This window comes from Perna viridis, chromosome 3, assembly GCF_037379345.1.
Source record: "Perna viridis isolate PV_CMFRI_1.1 ecotype Kerala chromosome 3, ASM3737934v1, whole genome shotgun sequence".
NCBI classification, from domain to species: domain Eukaryota; kingdom Metazoa; phylum Mollusca; class Bivalvia; order Mytilida; family Mytilidae; genus Perna; species Perna viridis.
The window spans coordinates 48,710,998-48,730,608 of record NC_142447.1 but is presented as its reverse complement, the minus strand read 5'-3'; the positions used below and the strand labels follow the sequence as shown (position 1 = coordinate 48,730,608).

Genomic DNA, 19,611 nt, shown 5'->3' with positions numbered 1-19,611 from the left:
GCTCCGCCACAGGAGGCTAAATTGCCCGACCCTACCCACCTCTCCCTATTTCCAGTGGCAATCAAAATTTGTCGACCCCATTGTCCTTGTGTCCCATCCCTTTTTCATTTCATCATTTCATGTTCATTTTATCATAAATTTCATGTTCATCGTCTGAATATAGCTGAAATATTGCTGCTCGGACGTTAAACCCCAACAAACAAACAAATTAATTTCGCCCCACAAATAAAGTCCATCTTGCATTCAAAAGCGCTTAAACACCATTTAATAATGAAGTATTATATTGCTTTGTATCTGATTTGAAGGAATTTTTGAAAAATTATAACAATATTCTAAATGTGTCCATTTTTATATAGATTGTTACGTTTTAGTTAACTATGATATTATGTCATTTATTATCTACAAGCATTACAATTTGCTGTTTTGTAAATTTACAACATTCAAACATCACAGACATCAATTTGATCATTTACCTACATTGTCAAGTAGAATTTTAAACAGTGGTTATTCAAACTGATGTTGGTACAGCGTTGCCGTTAAGATAAACTAATGGCACATTTGCTGTTTCTTTGATATCACAAGAAGAACAGTATTTCAAGTGGTACATATCAAATTGTGACTTCAGTTTTAGCAGTTTTTTAAAAGCTTGTCTAAATTCGCGGTTATAATAAGCATAAATAACTGGATTTAAGCAAGAATTGAAATATCCAATCCAAAAAAGGATTTTACCAAGCATTTGTGGGTATGGACAATAATCTTGGCATATACTTGTTACTAAATACCAGGAGAAAAATGGGAAAAAACACATAATGAAAACTCCCATTATTATTCCGAGCGTCTTTGCCGCTTTGTGCTCTCTTTTCATTGTCTTCCTATCTGAAATATCGCGAGAGTTTCTTTTTACTTGCAATGTGTTTGATTTAGTTGAGCATATACTTGCAGAACGAATATGACTTTCTTGTTTCCTTGCCTCTTTGAAAATTCTAATGTAAACAAATACCATGATCGTGCACGGAATCCAGAAAGACACGCTTGACGAAATAATAGCATACAAATGATTCACCACAAATATACATGAATCTGGATTGTTTTTCAACAATCGAGCATTTTCTTGCGTTGTATAAAGCTGGGAATGAATTGGAATGTAAGAAATTAGTAAAGATGCAATCCATGTAATAGCAATCATAGATAAAGCACGGAACTTAGTCATTTTTCTTTCATATTTCAAAGGTTTCATTATAGCAATATAGCGATCCATACTTATACAACAAAGATGCAAAATAGAACTTGTACTGAACAGCACATCATTTGAATTGAAGATGTCACACATAAAAGGACCGAATATCCACTTGTTACTTATTTCCATGCTGGCATTGAACGGCATCACGGTGACAGCTACTAGAATATCTGCAAAGGCCAGTGACACAATGAAGTAATTAGTTACTCTTGACCTTAATCTCTCAAACTTCATTACACTGGCAATGACCAGTAGGTTCCCGGCTAGGGCGGTACACATAATAAGAATCATCACTGTGGATTTTAGAACGAGAACGAAAATATCCATTGATGAACTAGCTGTTTCATTCACTATAAAACTGTCATTTGATTTATTTCCTATAAACGGTGTAATCATCTCGTTTGGGCGTAATGATATCTGCCCTTCTATCATATTTTTACGCAAACTTATAATACCACTTTTTTCCATACAATGTATGTATGTTACTCTTTCTGATGAAAACAAAAACACATTCCAAAACCTGAAACAGTTAAATAAGAATGATTGAAACTAGAATAATAAAAACATGATATTGAAATGAAAATGGAAGAAAATCTTGTAAAAAATATCTTACCATGTTATATGAATATAACGTATTTCCTTTCCAATTTATTTATCAAGACGGCTTTCTTCCCCATTTGAACATATCGGTTAAAGTGAACGACACTATAATTGTATCTATCTTATCACTGAATGTAAAAGGCAGATTCTCAACTGAAGCAATAGAGCAATAGAAATGCTTCAATAACCAATTGAAAATTTATGTGGTAAAATCAGTAGCAGTACAAATAGTAGTACAGACAGTAACAAGTGATCTTCTAGAAACATTTTATAAATATTTATTAATGAGGCCTCCGATCTACAATGATCACAGCAATTTGATAAGATAACATACAGCAGGTGTAAAGAGCTGGAACTAGGTGTTACAACCAATCGTAAAACAATAAGTGATTGTAAGTCCTGACAGAATTGAAAAATGATATGTGATAGCAAAACTTTCACAGAAAAAAAATATCCCTTTCAAATATTTTTCATTTGTTTAGGACCATTAATTTTAGGGAAAATGCCAAATTCATAAAAACATGTAATTAACATACAAACCACATTGCTATTATATATTATCATTAGAAATTCATATGTGAAAAATATAGAATATAGAAAACATATATATTTAGGTTTTGTATGCAAAACAACATATATTTCCGCATTGGTCCTAAATAATGAACTTTTACTGTGTAATTCACATTTTACCCCCATTTGTAGGAATGACTGCAAGATGGTAGTAACTTTTACAGAACATAAAGTGATTGTAATGGGTTTTTTTTATATTTAAAGACAGAATCTGTCAATAAACCCAAGTCTTTAAATATGGAATAGCACTTCAATTTTCGCACAGAAACCAAAACTATATTATTAGTAGTAACATAGTAAACATATCATAAACCCAGCAAGCGAATATTTAATCAAATCATAAAACAAGTATGCATTGACTCAGTTGACCTGTATCCCTGACTTGCTATGAGAAAGAAGGCAATATGTTCTGTATTTTGGATATATCTTTGAGTAAAGTTGATTAAGTTAATTTTGTTATTGGATTGGTTTCATTTTTTAATATTTACATATTATTTATATTTCAAAAAAGTTCGTCATATTAGTTCTAAAGTAGCACTTAAGGAAATTCATTTTAATTATTTTAAATCTAATTTCTGTCTTAAATGGAAGTCTGAAGTCTAAATGAAAATGGAGTCTTTGAATTACGAATATAAAGATGGCTGAATAATTAGATACACAAATTTAAGACAAATCTAATTAGAGGATTTTAGAGGATTTTAGATATGCATGTGTCAGTACATTTTGTACGATTTGATTAACAATATATGTAATTAGTTTTACAACGTAATTTATATATATCGGCAAAACAGATAGACAATAGTCCTCTTTCATATTCCCGACTTTGACCGTTTTTTTCAGCAAAGAGAAGTGACTCTCCAACCCGACTAACTGGTTTACTGTCCGGTTGGAGTAATAGCCTTCAGTAGACTAAAAAAATTCAAATATTTGACTTATTGGAGCTGCTTGGATATTTTTGAATAACCATTTTGTAACCATTAAGGTATTTATTGAAGTGAAAATAGTTTGAATTTCAAAGGAAAATGTTTACTGTTCTTCCTTTCCCAAAAGAGACCGCCAACCAGGTTGTCGTGTCTCGATTGGTACACCCCTTTGTAAAACTTTGCTATTCCATAAATATGAAAAAAGACTATTCAGAGACATGGCAATCCATAGACATGATCAAAATGTGAAATCAGTAAGCAGATACAGGGGTAATGGAAAGTTTTATTGTAATTTATAAATGAAAAGTAACGTTTAGTTACTATTTTAATTTTAGGTTACAGACCACCAATTCAACCAATGAGCATTTGGAACGTACGCAAAAATAGTCCTACGCAGAAATTATCCCTGTTCCTCATAGTGCTGTGAAAAAAGTTCTCATCTTATTTTAAAAATTTAAACAGTTTCTGAAAGGAAAAACATTTCTGTACATTTTATAGGTGCATTTTGCTTCTTGTGATGTGAAGCCTAATCTCCATAATGATTTTTAAATATACCCCTATCTTGTGAAAACACTGGGATTTCCCATGCTATTTATAGACCCTTCACTTCCGGTGACCAGTACTGCACTGCAAGTCTGCTAACCCCACATGCCATTCTGAGGATTGTGAGCTGACATATGTAGAATCATGCTGATATATAGTCATCTGCAGGTTAAAGTTAAGGTAAAGTCCAGAAAAGCCATTGAATATTGTGAAATTAGCATAGAAGCCTATGGGAAGTGGAATTAGTGGTTTTTAGCCTTTAAAGCAGTATTTATCTACATCATCTAACTTGAACCATAATTTCAATACATACAAAAATTGTCGTGGAGACCAGTACATATAAGATGTTACAAGTTTCAGTCATTTTAACAGTAACTTCTATTAAACTCAATATATTGAAAACCTTATATTTTCAGAGTATGTTGAGAAATTATTATCATGTTCAGAGGTCCCGGAGGGTTTGCAACAGTCCAGTAGTCAGATTTGTCTTACTTAAACTGTATCATAAACTGTTTACCAATATTTGGTATATTTCAAAATTCAAAGTCCCCAAAGCATTAAGCCTCATCCCTTGTTATGCACAAAACTTCTTGGTACTTGAGTTGGCTTTTAAATATATCAGTTTATGAGTACTTCTTCCGGAATATTTTTATTTTTATCTCGATCTTCCTATGTATTTGATTCTAATTTTACTGATGAGAGGCTACTCCTTGAAACCCAGCATATCGTATTTGCAATATTATATAACATTGATCTTTTTATCTTGACATTCTACAAGAATACTTTTTAGTAGTGCATCGGATGTCCGTATTAATTGCAGGTTATTGCTTGAAACCTCATGGTCCTTAACCATTTGTACTGGTTATAACGGGGTACTGGTGTTGGTAAAAGAGAACGAAAACAGATTACAACGAATAGAGCAACATTTAAAACTTAAAAAGCTTGAGTGTACAGTGGGGCTAGAAATAAAAAAAAAAGAAAACAAGAGCAATCAAGGGAACCGTGGTTATAGGGTAATCAAAAGAGTGTAATCCAGCGACAAAGACCAGACATGGAAAACAGACACACACAACAATCATACATACAAAGTAACAAAAGCAAATGAGCAACTCGGACTCCACTAAAAACTGTGACCATGGACCAGGTAGGATAAGCGTCCTCTGCTTTTCCGGAAACACCCACCGAGTTGCTCATAAAAAGTTCGGGGTAGACGAAAGAGGGAAGGAAAACTATGACACGTTGAACAAATCAGTTTTCATGGTGCAGATGGATACACTGTAACGATCCACGAGTTCATGATGACTACCATAAAACTTTTGTAGTGATGACTTCAATCTTGTAGCAATATAACCCTGCTCCAGAAGCCTATTTGTTATAATTCTAGCGCGATACAAAAAGTGTGCGTAGTCTCGGCAAGCTCTGGCATAACGTATAAGTTGTGATATGAACACTCCATACGCAGGTGCTGAAGGGATGTTGCCACAGATGAAAGGAAAGTTGACAATTTTAAATGAAAAGTCATCACGTTTGTCGTAAAATTTGGTCAAGTTTTCCTTTACCATCGATTTCTAAGTGAAGGTCAAGATATGAGGCCGACTTCACGGTGTCTGCAGTATCCTTTATCTCAAGTTGTTTGGGGAAGATGCGATGTATCAAATCCCCAAAATAAGGATAGTTTAAAGATAATATGTCATCTATATAACAGAAACTGAGATTAAAGATCTAGCTAAACGAAATTCTTTCTTTCGGATCATATCAGCTATAAAGTCAGCGTCATAAGAGTGAAGGAATAGGTCAACAAGTAGAGGGGCACAATTTGTTCCCATTGGAATGCCGACCGTTTGTTGAAAAACGCGCCCACCACACTGGACAAATATGTTGTTAATTAAAAGTTTCAGCATTTTGTAAACATCTTCTTCTACATATTTGGAAGATGATTCGGAATTATTTCTAACAAAGTATGAGGAATCTCTACCAAGAACTATATATCTGTATCTAGGTGTACCATCTTTTTTGGAAAAACAACAATGTATAATGTTTTTAAGTCGGGATTTTAACTGAGTATGTGGAATAGAGGTATACAGAGTTGAAATATTATAGGTTTTAATACTATTATAATAGTCTTGAACTGATTGTCTCCAAACGATCTTTCAAATTTTTCAGGATCCACATTGAATTAATACCACTACGGGAGTAAAAAGTGTCGTGGTAGGACTGCATACTTTTTTTGACAGCTGTGAGTATAGAAGTTAAAGGTTTTGAAAGAGGTTTGGTGGTACATTTTGCAGATCTAGCTATGTAACATTGTTTGTATGGATTTTTGAGAAGTTTAGGAATCCAGTACATAGACGGTAAATCACAATCATCGTCCTTGGTAGAGAGACCAAAAGAGGATAGTACAGATTTATAGTTTTCCACAATTTCTTCTTTGGAGAGTGTGGTAGCAGTATAGGTGTTATCACTGCTATCATTTTCTATGTCTACCTCTGATAGTAAACATTGGATGTAAAATATTTTGCAGACAAAACAATGTTGTTTTGGGCTTTGTCTGCTGGTACATATTTGTCATGTATAGTAGACAATGTTTTTGCTACATCAGGGTCCTTGAAAATTGATGTAGCATTGGCATTCATTGACCAACTTAAAACTTTCATTCGTTTCAAAATTAAGGACCTCGCGGCCTTTAACCACTCTGACAGAGAATCAATGTCTTCTTGTTCTCGTTTTATCCATTTTCTTGCATAGTCCTCCACGGCATCCGTAAGAACTTTAAAGTTATAATTCCAATTTATGGAGCGCGGTTCACAGTCCTTGGGACCTTTAGAAAGGATATTACACAGAGATTCGTTTTCGACGATGGACAAATCTCCCGCAACGACGTGACCGGAAGGACCATATTTGAATGGAGAGTTTTTTGCAAGAATAGTCAGGTGGCTTAGCCTTGAAGTCCTCAATCTCTAGATTCTGCAATACCCTTTTATAATTAAAAATTTTGAATGCAATGGGTGAAGTATAGGAATATGAAATAATTGGTATGGATTTGTCTTTGAAATATGGGGGAAATTTGTTGGTAGCGTTTTTGTGATGGAGGACGTTAGCCAAATTAATTGCATCTATACCTTTGTTAACAAACGTTAGTGGAAGAAATGATCGTTTTACTTCATCTTGACTTTTCACACAAACTGGTTTGGGAGTGTAGTAGAGTGAGAGTATAGAATAGAGTTTGGTTCTAATGTGACGAAGTCCAAGAGATTTTTGTATGAAAGGAAGAAGACCATCTATTGAAACATCATGTAACTTAGGTGACGAATAGTGGCGATGGCCATGACTCCTTTCCCGTCTTGGAGTTTTGTCAAATAAATTTGCCAAATAAATTGGTTTGATAAGAAGTATCAAACTAAGAAATCCTTGGAGAAAACACAGCAGAAACAAGACGAAATCCCAGGAAGAATTAAATGGAAACAAATAGAAATAAATAAAAAAAAAACAAACAAACCTAAATAATTCAATCTTAAGTTAATATTGTATAGCTCTCAAAGTTCCATAGACGTTAAGTATTATTCAAAGTGTCACTCCGGAAATATTAGAAGAGAATTTTAAGTTTCACAGGAGTAAATGATACATTACTACAGATTAGTGAAATAAAAAACAAAAATAAAAGTAAAAAAGCTTTTGTCGGTGAGGCTGTTCATAGGTACACTATATTTATCGATTGTTTCAAGTAGATCAATATACCAGCTAAACATTACAGGATTGTGTGATTTTTTTTCCTCTTTAGAAAAATACTATGAACACAATCATCAGAACAACAAATTATATGTAAAGCAGAACTAATCACTGAAGTGTCGTTTTTTTTCTTTGGAAAGGAAAGTAAAACAAAAAAGTCCAAAATCTCTAATGGGGCACAAACGGTTAAATCTTAATGTCATTTCTTTGTGCTTCCTGCACATGAGATACATTTAACTATATCGTTGGTTAAACTCAAACATTTTATAAATATTTTTCATCACATTTTGAGTATGAACTTTGTCCTTTACTTATCTGATAAGTATTATTCTTCATACATCATACATTCTGCATTACGAATACAACGTTAAACTCAATCTTTAGATTATAACATTATGTGTGGAATAGTGGTATTACGAATTAACAGCGGAATACCTATAGATTTAAATCACTTCAGAAAATACCCACTTTTTATAGCTTATAAATGAGCTTTATTGATTAGAAAATGGTTTTAGTAGTGCATTTGACAAACCCAGCTTCAAATGTTGTGAGGCATGGAGAAAACTGTTCAGGATATATCCGTAATCTGTCTTTTTTTTTTTTTTTTTTTTTTTTTTTTTTGGAGAGAGTCCCCAAAATAACAATAAAACGGAAATATGGTTGTGATCGATAACATACTTATATATTGAAGTTGTATTATATGATTCAAATCAAGGAACAGAAAAGTTATAAGTAAGACATTATTTATTCTTATGCTTTATTTGTGTGTATGTCAGAGATATTCTTCTTCCAGCGATACATTTATATATTTCCGAATGTTAAAGAACCCATATGTTTTGAACTTCATAGTAAAGTCTTATGAAATATATGATTGGTCGCCGCTGAATATGTTGCTGGATGACAGGTACTTTTTAGATATGCGGCTGAATTATACTACATTTGGTCTAAAACATTTCATAAATGAATTTCAAATGGCGCTGATTTTTTTTTAAATAACAAAATAACATTGTAACATTATATGATTAATTAAATTAGATGGTGAGCCAAACAAGTTAAATATTGTTCTGGAAATAAAACGAAGGTAAAAATAACTCATATGTTAACGTACATTTTGTATTGCATTTGTTTCGTTAACAGCGATCGATGGCACATTCTATATTTACAACCAATTACATATACATACAAACTTCACTTAGATGAATATAACGAGGAGTAAACTGGCTTGCATTAACAATGGAGCATTAAAATCTTCTGGTGAAATCATACAAATTGTTCAAGTAGTAAATTGGTAATGATAAAGTTACCATTTTTGGAAATTTGATACATTACTACGCTAGTCAATTGTTCAATCTAATAGGAAAATCGTAATTGAATTATGTGCTTTATCAATTAAGAACCTAGTGAATGCGTTGCTTTAGAAGTATTGAACAGCTTAAAACTTCTTTAAATTAAAAATATATGTATCTTATATTGCTTTACAAGCTTTTATGAAATAACGTGCCGATTTACTATATTTAGTTTTAGTTTGATCCATTAACGAGATATAACATGTGTGAAAGATTAACGAAATGTGACATGTGAAATAGATTTAATAGAAACAACATGTGTTTTGGAGTAACAAGATTAGTTTTCGTGTGATAGATTAATGAGATAAAACATGTGTGATAGATTAACGAAATGTGACATGTGAAATAGATTTAATAGAAACAACATGTGTTTTGGAGTAACAAGATTAGTTTTCGTGTGATAGATTAATGAGATAAAACATGTGTGATAGATTAACGAAATGTGACATGTGAAATAGATTTAATAGAAACAACATGTGTTTTGCAGTAACAAGATTAGTTTTCGTGTGATAGATTAATGAGATAAAACATGTGTGATAGATTAAAAAGATTCAACAAGTGTGTTGGAGATGTAAGACGTGTGAAAGATTAACGAGATACAACCTGTGTGCTAGATTAACGAGATCTATAACACATGAGATAGATTAAGAAATATAACATTTGTGACAGAGATATCATATGCGTGAAAAAGAAACAAGATATAACGTGTGCATTAGATAAGCGAAAGATAACATGTGTATAAGATAAACGAAATAAAACATGTCATAAGATAAACGAGATCTAACTTATTTTATAGATAAACTAGATATAATAAAGTTAACGAGATATAACGTGTGTATTAGAAAAACAAGATCCCATCAATATAAACGAGATATAGCATGTTTGATAGATTAACGAGATTATACGCGTGTCTTAGAGTATTGACCCAATACATGTGCGATAGCTTAAAGCGATCAAACACATATTATCAATAAATGTGATACTAAAATACATGGAATTATATCGAAATGGAAATCGAACGGAAACATTTCAAGTAAATTTATACCCATTACTAAAGAAATGTGTTTTGATTAATTATTGTTTCTTCACATTTTAAAAGGTTAGGTTTCATGGACGTTTTTATATATGTTATACCGTTCAACCACCTTTCTAAACATGTTACATGGTATACCGTTTCGCCACCTGTCTACACATGTTACATGTTATACTGTTTCGCCACCTGTCTACACATGTAACATGGTATACCGTTCCGCCACCTGTCTATACATGTTACATGATGTACCGTTCCGCCACCTGTCTACACATGTTACATAATGTACCGTTTCGCCACCTTTCTACATACAGGTATTACTGTTTCGCCAACTACATATGCGGGCTACATGTTATACCGTTTTGGCACCTATTGACACAGGTCATGTTTTATCCTGTGTCACCAGCTATCGACGCAGATAAAAAGTTTTATACCATTACGCCACCTATCTTTAATGTTACGTGACATACCGCTTCGCCACCTGTCTACACATGGTACAATTATATATGCGGGCCACATGTAATACCGTTATGCCACCTATCTGCATATATTACGTGGTATACCGTCTCGCCACATATCTATGCAGGTTACATGTCATATTGTTTCGCCGGCTATCTGTCTTTTTACTTTTTTATATCTATGTTAGTGATTCTGTTTAATTTGTATTCCTGCATGTATACCACAGATTAATACCCTAAAGACAACATTGTATCTTGAATGTTCCACCTAAATGTTAACCTTGTTCAAATATTACTTTCTTAAAATCATCTGTCACAAAATTGCATTAAATAAAAGTTGCAGACACTGGAAAGACAAAGAGAAAATTATTATTTACATGGCTTTTTGCACTTTTATCCCATGTCAGAATTTGGTTAAATCTTATGGTTTTGGAGATATATGCAAAAAAACTGCTGTCTGACCCCTATGTTCTATTTTTAGTAAACACGGTCATGTTTTTCGACGGATCAAAAATCGAAGCCCGACGACGACGAAAGACAAGGGCGGACGCTAAGTGATGACAATAGCTCTCATGGCCTAAAGCAAAGCAAATGGAAATGAATAACAGGGACAAATGCAACAAATGTTACTCGTATTTTTTTTCTTTTTTCTCGAAATTTCACCCTTGTAGATTTATGTTAACAATTAGTCATAACATTTTTTATTTCTGACTGATCTCATGTTGATACCGTTACATACAGGATAAGATATCAGCAGCAATACGGGATAAGCGTCTCCTGCTGTGTTATTTACACCTTTCAAGTACAATCCGCGAAGAATAACTCTTTACAAATGCTTAAATGTTCAAAATGCATTTCCACAGCAAATGGTCATATCCATTGATATAACGACTAGTTTTTTGTAGCAAGAGCAGAGAGTATATATAAACGTCTTAGAATGTGACGACTCTATTCGCTACACTGCTCCATCGGATCAAATTGATACAGGGAAGATATGTTAACGTATAGAAAGGTCTGAAAAATTCCCAACGATGTCAGAACTGTCAATTTCGCGATGCAAATTTTTGGTCTTTCCCTCCGCGGGACTCGACCTCGTACCGCTGTGACATCTATGGCAACACCGCCTGCACAAAGTCCATTGCCCTAGACCACTCGACCAGCTAGGCCATATTAAAATATAGCTTTCGCTGGCCGGGTCATTCCTCCTCGTAGGATTAATCTAGGGCTGTAACTGAGTACACGATGTATGGTAGTACGGGTCAGTTCATTTAGATGTTATTATGTAGGATAGAGGATCAAATTAATGATGCATGTCACAACAAATCAATATGATACAAACGTCTTAGAATGTGACGACTGTATTCGCTACACTGCTCCATCGGATCAAATTGATACAGCTGGCCGAGTGGTCTAGGGCGCTGGACTTAGTGCAGGCGGTGTTGCCATAGATGTCAAAGCGGTACGAGTTCGAGTCCCACGGAGGGAACGACCAAAAATTTGCATCGCAAATTTGACAGTTCTAACATCGTTGGAAATTTTTCATGTATAGTATAGTATAGAAATATGACACAGAAAACGAGTAAGCAATTCAAAATTCATAAATATATTTTAGATTTTTAATGAGTATACACTTCCAAGCTCATGAACTTTTTAAAAAGGGTTTTATTTAGTTCATTTCGCTCTCAGTTTTGTGAAATTTTAAACCTCAAGACAAAATAAGCGTTTATTTTTTTTAAAACCTAACATATGAAATATATGGTAGGATATTAAAGTTTTACCTAATTGACATGTTAGATGAAGTATGTTATCAAATCTAATCTCAAAACATGTCATTAAAAATTAAGTTTCCAATTAAAGTTATGTTAATACATCTTAAGAAGAAGATAACAAATTAAGTGTCATTTTGTCAGCTCTGTGTGGTTATATAGTCAATTCAAGACAGCTATGGTGAATGCATCAAAATTGTGTAGTATAAAAGATATTTTTATCGTATTGCTTACTTCTAGATTCAGTAAGTTGATTTAGTTTTCATCATTGAAATAAAATGTACAAGTCTAAAAAATAATATACACAAAAATATTTCAAAACTTATTAAAGTGGGTAAGATAGTAACTGCAAACCGAGGAACTACATGAAATTAGACTATTAAAAGCATTACCAGTAAGTTAAAATACATGATATACAATCATTGTATTATTTATGCCACGATAAAATGATAAAACAAAAAAATTTTGCGATATTTCTTTTAAATGATCTTAATCTTAATTACTATGAAAAAATAAATGTAACTACTAATTTATATGCTGCTTGTTTTATATTTAACAAATTCACATTATTTTCCACTAGTTATAAAAATACATGTGTATTTGATCGTGTACTGTTAAAGAAAAAAATGTTTTGAATGTAAGGTCTTTGTTCCATGACATGTTTTCAGTATTATGTGTATCCTTTATGTCATCCATTGTATATAAGTTTAGTTAAAGAACCTTACCTTAGTGTTATCGCTTGCAACAATAAAGACATCACAGATTGATATTCAATTCATTCCGTTTCATCATTTGCTTCTGCGCAGATCACTAACTTTATCTATGGTTATCAAAAACCTTTCGTCTATAACATACAACTTAGAATGACATGTTCTATATAACAATTGATATACATTAAGTAAATAAGGATTGTTCACTTAATTCTACTCCATTTCCATTTGTCTGGTAGAAACAGTCAGATAGACAAAGCTACTTTATTATTGTCTAAAACGTTCGGTTTTGTTGAACACTGATGATATTGTCAAATATTGCATTTCATCTAATGGTATTAGTGAAATATCATATAACTAAACCTACTGGACGTTTAATAATACTTTTCTAAATAAATACTTAATTATCATTACTGTTTTGTTTTGATATTGACATCTGTTTTGTTTTGTTCGGTTTTGTTTGATTATCTTTACCATTAAACCTAATCATATATGAGTTTTCTTTTACTTGCGTCTGTTCAATCAAATTATACAGAGAATAGCGGCGCATCTCAAGTAAAACATATGTGACTAATATTCTCCATATATATGATGACATTTAAAATTCTATGTATACATGTTTCTAGAAAAGCAGAGGACGCTTACCCTACCGGTGCACCTGGTCCATGCTCCCGGTTTTTAGTGGAGTCCGAGTTGATCATTTACTTTTGTTACTTTGTATGTATGATTTTAGTTCCTTTATGTTCTTTGTTGTGTGTGTCTGTTTTCCATGTCTGGTCTTCGTCCCTGGATTACATTCTTTTGATTACCGCTATAACCTTGGTTCCCTTGATTACTCTTTCATTGTAACTGTGATTAGATATTTTACATATATTACAAATTGCATTAATATAATTGTAGTAAACTGAAATATTGTATGATAGATAACTTCATCCTTAAAGCAGGAATCGATGAATAGAGATACAAATGAAGAAAAATGAGTTTTGTGATATATGTGGAATCACGCTACCGTACATGATTATATAGTCTCTATGCCAATCTTTATAAGAACACGGTCTGACAATGGACATCTAGAAATGAAAAAGATAAAACACTGAACAAAATAGCTGAAAAATTAGCTGTCATTTATTATGTCATTTATTATTATTATTATTATTAGTAGTAGTAGTAGAAGTAGTATTATATTGTTCAGTATTTTTGCATGACCGATACTAGAATGTTGAAGCTGATGTTGACATAAAAAATTCTCTCAAACTGAGATTTTTCTTAAATTCTTCCTCAACTCAAATTTCTACCAATCAAATCACTGGAAATTAAAGATTTTAAGAAATCTCAAGGATACGAGGAAAATCTCAACTTAAGATTTTAAAACGTCTTATTAAAACTATACATAGTTTATATTGAAGGGTACAAATAAAGATTATTTAATTATAACGAGTTAATGGATTTCTAATTTAGAAATCGAGGATTTCATCATATTTAACTTTCGCTGTAAGAGTAGGCTTTCGTACATTTTTCCACCAAAAGAGAGCCTGAATCGCTAACTTCGCTGTTGGACCCTATGTTTTTAGTCATTAGTCATTAGTGGCAATCACTCCAACGTCGGTCAACAGATTTTCACGAAATTTTCCACAGAATAAAATTGATGCAAACAATGTTTCAATGTTTGCAATCCAGAAGTTTCAGAGAAGAACATTTTTGAAAATAATAACATAATCTTCAACAGAGCTTCAAAACGGGCAATAATCCAAGAGCGATTAACGGATTTTCACGTCATTTTGTCTATTAATTTTACTCAGAATTTGGCTAGTCTTAAAAACAGTTTAAGAGATATTTTAAAAAAACTACAGCCCGTATATTCAATTTTTAGTTACGGTATCCATGTTCTTCGACAGATTAAAAATCGAAGAATAAACTGTGTTGGATACACTACGAAACAATCCCACCAAATTTCATGGAAATTCTGTCCAAAGAAGATATTAGAAAAAAGTGTTGACGACGACGACGACGACGGAAGCCAAGCAATGGCAATAGCTCACATGGCCAATGGCCTATTTTTCTATTCGAAAGTCCATTTTTACTTACATTATTACTAAAGAATGAGATATAATTATATTTAATTTATATATGTATTGATTTGTACTTCACCGACTACACTTTAGTCCTACACAGAAAATAAATAATTCAATCGTATATTTTCTGAATACTTGGACAAACATGAGGATAATGTGTAAAAATATAGATTTAGAACTAAAGAAAAACACCCTAGCATGTTTCTAAATATCATTTTGTTAAATGTGTTGTGTTGAACTTACTTTGAAAGATACTAGCCAGCACTGTTCCTTTTCAGATTGTTATATTTATCTCGTTAATGGAATATCAAATACCGAATTGAAAGATAATTTTCATTTCCTATTGTTAGCAATCCGGTTTTTTACTGTGACTTACATACATATGGCGTTTTATAGTGTAGTCTATCCATTTTGCTCGTATGCGTGCAACGACTTATTTGATTTTAAAAGAAGGGATAGATAAAAATGACATTAAGATTTTTGATATGATGAAATTGTCAAAGGTTTTCTCAAATGTTATCATTGATACAAACACATATTTCCTAAAAAGTATATATCTATTTGCAAACATCATACACTTTCGGGAACTTCCCATCCAATCTTTATAGTAATATTTTTCTCCTAAGCAAACAAATATGAATACTCATAAATCCATTTAATCTTTAAATAGACTCATTAACAATAGTTATAGTTATCTTTATCTATCAACTCTTTGAAGATAAAAGAAATTTATGAGGCATAATATTTCGGTCCGTTCTATTGAGGTCTGGAGATAGCATGTCAATAACTGTTTCGAGTCCTTGGTTAATTGTAAAGTGTTTATATTTGTTTTGTTATGTTCGCTACTTTTACTTTATACTGAGACATCGATTACATTCAATCTTGTGTAGTGTGAATCAGTCGTTAGAGATAGTAGTGGGGTTCGGTTCCCATCGAACTAGTCTATCCAGTCACATCTTTTGCGCTAGTACCTAATCAGGAACATTCATGCTTAACAATCGTGGAAGATTTTTAATTTTTTGGTTTTTACATCTTAGGGTATGAAAAGATGTCAACTTCATTGAACATTGACCATGACCATGAGTTGGCATCTAATTCGGAATTCGGAATTTATCCATTTATCCCATAGAACATCCAAGCTTAAATTTAAAATATCATATTTGTTGCGACGATAAATCCTTACATTTTTGTGATATAAATGCTACTACTACCCACATTCGACGAACGAAAACAATTTATGATAAAGTTGTATTTAGAATATTTTTGTAAAGATAAAAAATAATGCTTCGTTATTTTATGATTAATTAACTATATTACCAATTTAATTTAAAGTAAAAGAAAGATAAGTTAAATAAAGTCTAATCAAATTTGAAACCAGTTAGTTTAGTCCGCATTGAACTTGAATAACCCTTCTTGTTACGAAGTTATTTCTTATTTTCCCCTCTCACCATATCTGACCAGACTATCGAACATTAAACTTTTGAAATATGACATTTCGCATGAAAAAAAAATGATTTCTTCTTAATTTTGGAGGTAATAGTGTTTTCAGCTATCTAAAAACAGAATCCGTTTGTGTATTAGGAATTATTCAAGAAAGAAAGGAAAATAACCGCTTTAGATTTATAACTTGTAGTGAACTATATACCAAACAGCATTTTCAGTATTTTGAAAGTAGTTTTGTCTTAATTCTATGAAATAAATATTTATTTGTTCAGTTTTATTTATCATATATTTGAAATAATCGTATTTTTTACAGAATTGACAAATTTCATGTTAATGGTGACAGGTTGAATACAAGACATAAATTAGGATTCAAGGAAGGAATAATTTAAAGAAATATTGGATAAAACTTTTATCAATACGTATAATACTTTATTGGAGTGAACTCGATTCTTTAAAATCTACATGTATTTCACAAATGTACTTAACGCGGGTTGACCCTAACTCTAACCTTATTAAACTGGTGAAGCCAATAATGAATACTAGTTTTGCAGAGTGAAATCATTTATTGAATAACTATAAATGGAACTTAATATATGCGGTCATTTAAATTAACACCCTCATTCATGCAGTTAAACAGCTGAAGCAGGAGATTTTAAAAAAAATGTAGAAAATTTTTACCTAGATGATAGGAGATTTTAGCCTACAAGATAAAGACTTTGTGGTTGACTACTTCAAAGGAAAAAAAGCTTGAGTTCCTCATAATTTTGGGAATTAAAGTTGAATTACATTGACTTAATGATAAATGATTAAACTTGCATCACTTTGTATAATGTTTATACTAGGGAAATACTCAAATTAATTGAAGACATGGCTTCCAACTTCCCATCACATTTACTGAAATTTAAAAATTATAATAAAATACAGATTAACTTTGTATACGTGCATAAGCTTATGTGAAAAAAACTTTTAGCACATCTTTTATTTCATAGTAAATAACAAAATTTGCTACAGGATAGCCACATTATCCAAGAATGTGTCATGACTTATTTTCCTCTACAAAGTTATGATTCATGTAACATGAACTTCTTGAAAACTTGATATAACAAATGGGGGAACTGCATTTTGTTATTTGAACACTGGTTAAATCTGTACGTGTGTTTTTATTCTAATATGACGCGCTTCAAAGCTCTTTAGACCACAGCCGTAGTAAAAAATGATAAACACAAGACTAATATTTCGTGCAACACATAGGCATAATATATATATGTATAATGTTTATACTAGGGAAATACTCAAATTAATTGAAGACATGGCTTCCAACTTCCCATCACATTTACTGAAATTTAAAAATTATAATAAAATACAGATTAACTTTGTATACGTGCATAAGCTTATGTGAAAAAAACTTTTAGCACATCTTTTATTTCATAGTAAATAACAAAATTTGCTACAGGATAGCCACATTATCCAAGAATGTGTCATGACTTATTTTCCTCTACAAAGTTATGATTCATGTAACATGAACTTCTTGAAAACTTGATATAACAAATGGGGGAACTGCATTTTGTTATTTGAACACTGGTTAAATCTGTACGTGTGTTTTTATTCTAATATGACGCGCTTCAAAGCTCTTTAGACCACAGCCGTAGTAAAAAATGATAAACACAAAACTAATATTTCGTGCAACACATAGGCTGTGTCTATTAAAATATATCAAGAATATTAGAATCAATATAAATCACGGAAACTACATTTGATTATTGTTATACCACGGGCTGGTCATTTTTGTCATTATTTAACCCCTCGCTGGGGCTCGGAGTCAAACAATGCAACATACATATCCAGCCCGTGGTAAAACAATGATAAAATGATGTTTGCGTGATTTATTTCTTAATTCTATCACGTTCCAGAGGTCACCTACTGAAACTCCAAACAGGTAAAACTTTCCTTGTGAAGGGAAAAACATCCTTCATCATTTTAACAGCATGAATAAATGTTTCTATTTTAATGACCAAAAAAACTTAAGCTCCATTGTTACTAAAGACATAGCAAAACTGGTATTTACCTTGGAATATTCCAGTTCAACAAGGTCAGATTATCCGGTCAATTCGCTTTACTTTACATATCTATTTTTTCGGCAAGTGAAATGTGTTACCTAATTATTTAAACCTCACAAGGTATAATCTCTCCATCGACTAAAGTCAATGGGAAAAGAAAAATGCAAACAAAAACTTGCTTCAGTTTTAACTCGGTTAAATTATAACGTTATCATGACATGGCATAACAACAGTTGAAATATTTCAAAAATACTTATTTTTTTATATTTATTTTTGTTCCTTGTTCACACGTTTATATAATCTTATTCAATGTGAATCAAATGAAAAATACCTTTTATCTTTGGGACTATCTTTTTGTATATTTTGAGACGTTTAAAGATTTGAGTTTTCCCAGTAAATGGTTGTTAAGGTTTGTTGGAAAGGAATTTGTGTTGCTGTTAGCAACTTCAGCTTAAAGTTGATCGTGAAAGAATCATAATTGTATATATATCACTGCCTTTACAAGTTGTCAAATAATTATTTTATCGCCATCATTTACTTACTTCATCATTTATCATGATTTACAAATGCTTAATAGTTAATCGGTAAATACAATATCTATGGGTAATTGATTTTGTGCAAAATATAATGAATTATCATTTCCCCTACTACAAAAAAAAGGCATTAACATTTTCCAAAACATTTCTTTTTACTTAATGTATTTCCCTGTCTGTTGTTATCATTTAAATATCAACAAAAATGTCTTTTCGCCGATCTCAGAATTCAGAATTGATAGTAGGAATGGAAATAACGCTTCTTGTGACATGTTTCTTTCAAGTAATATTAATTTAATTTATCATGCTGTTAGTATGTCAACAATTACAATTAGCTATAAATTCTAAGACAAGGTATGAACACCAAAGTGCCAAATGAGAGGAATTTATTTGTCAAAAAAGACCAAGATTTAAAAAAACAGCAGACGAAGATCAATTTAAGTCACACAACACAAAGGAACCGAAAAATACACACGAAAAAGACCACCCAGAACTCACTCAACTCGGGGGTGGGGGCGGATAGGTTTTTAGAAGGAATAAAAGTTCTTGCATTTTCGCAAAGCACTACTTCCGGTTCGTTAAAAAAACGCGTATTAT

The 19,611-nt window shown here is 32.0% G+C and overlaps 1 protein-coding gene across 1 annotated transcript; it reads right to left on the bottom strand.

Moving 5' to 3' along the window:
- Positions 1-365: 365 nt before the first annotated feature.
- Positions 366-13,363, bottom strand: LOC148622691 (octopamine receptor beta-2R-like). The gene is made up of 2 exons (XM_088574051.1): positions 12,925-13,363; positions 366-1,757 (listed from the first exon to the last, which is right to left on the bottom strand). The coding sequence occupies exons 1-2, from the start codon at positions 12,954-12,956 to the stop codon at positions 509-511; spliced, it is 1,281 nt and encodes a 426-aa protein (XP_088430177.1). The 5' UTR covers positions 12,957-13,363; the 3' UTR covers positions 366-508.
- Between the last annotated feature and the right edge of the window lie 6,248 nt (positions 13,364-19,611).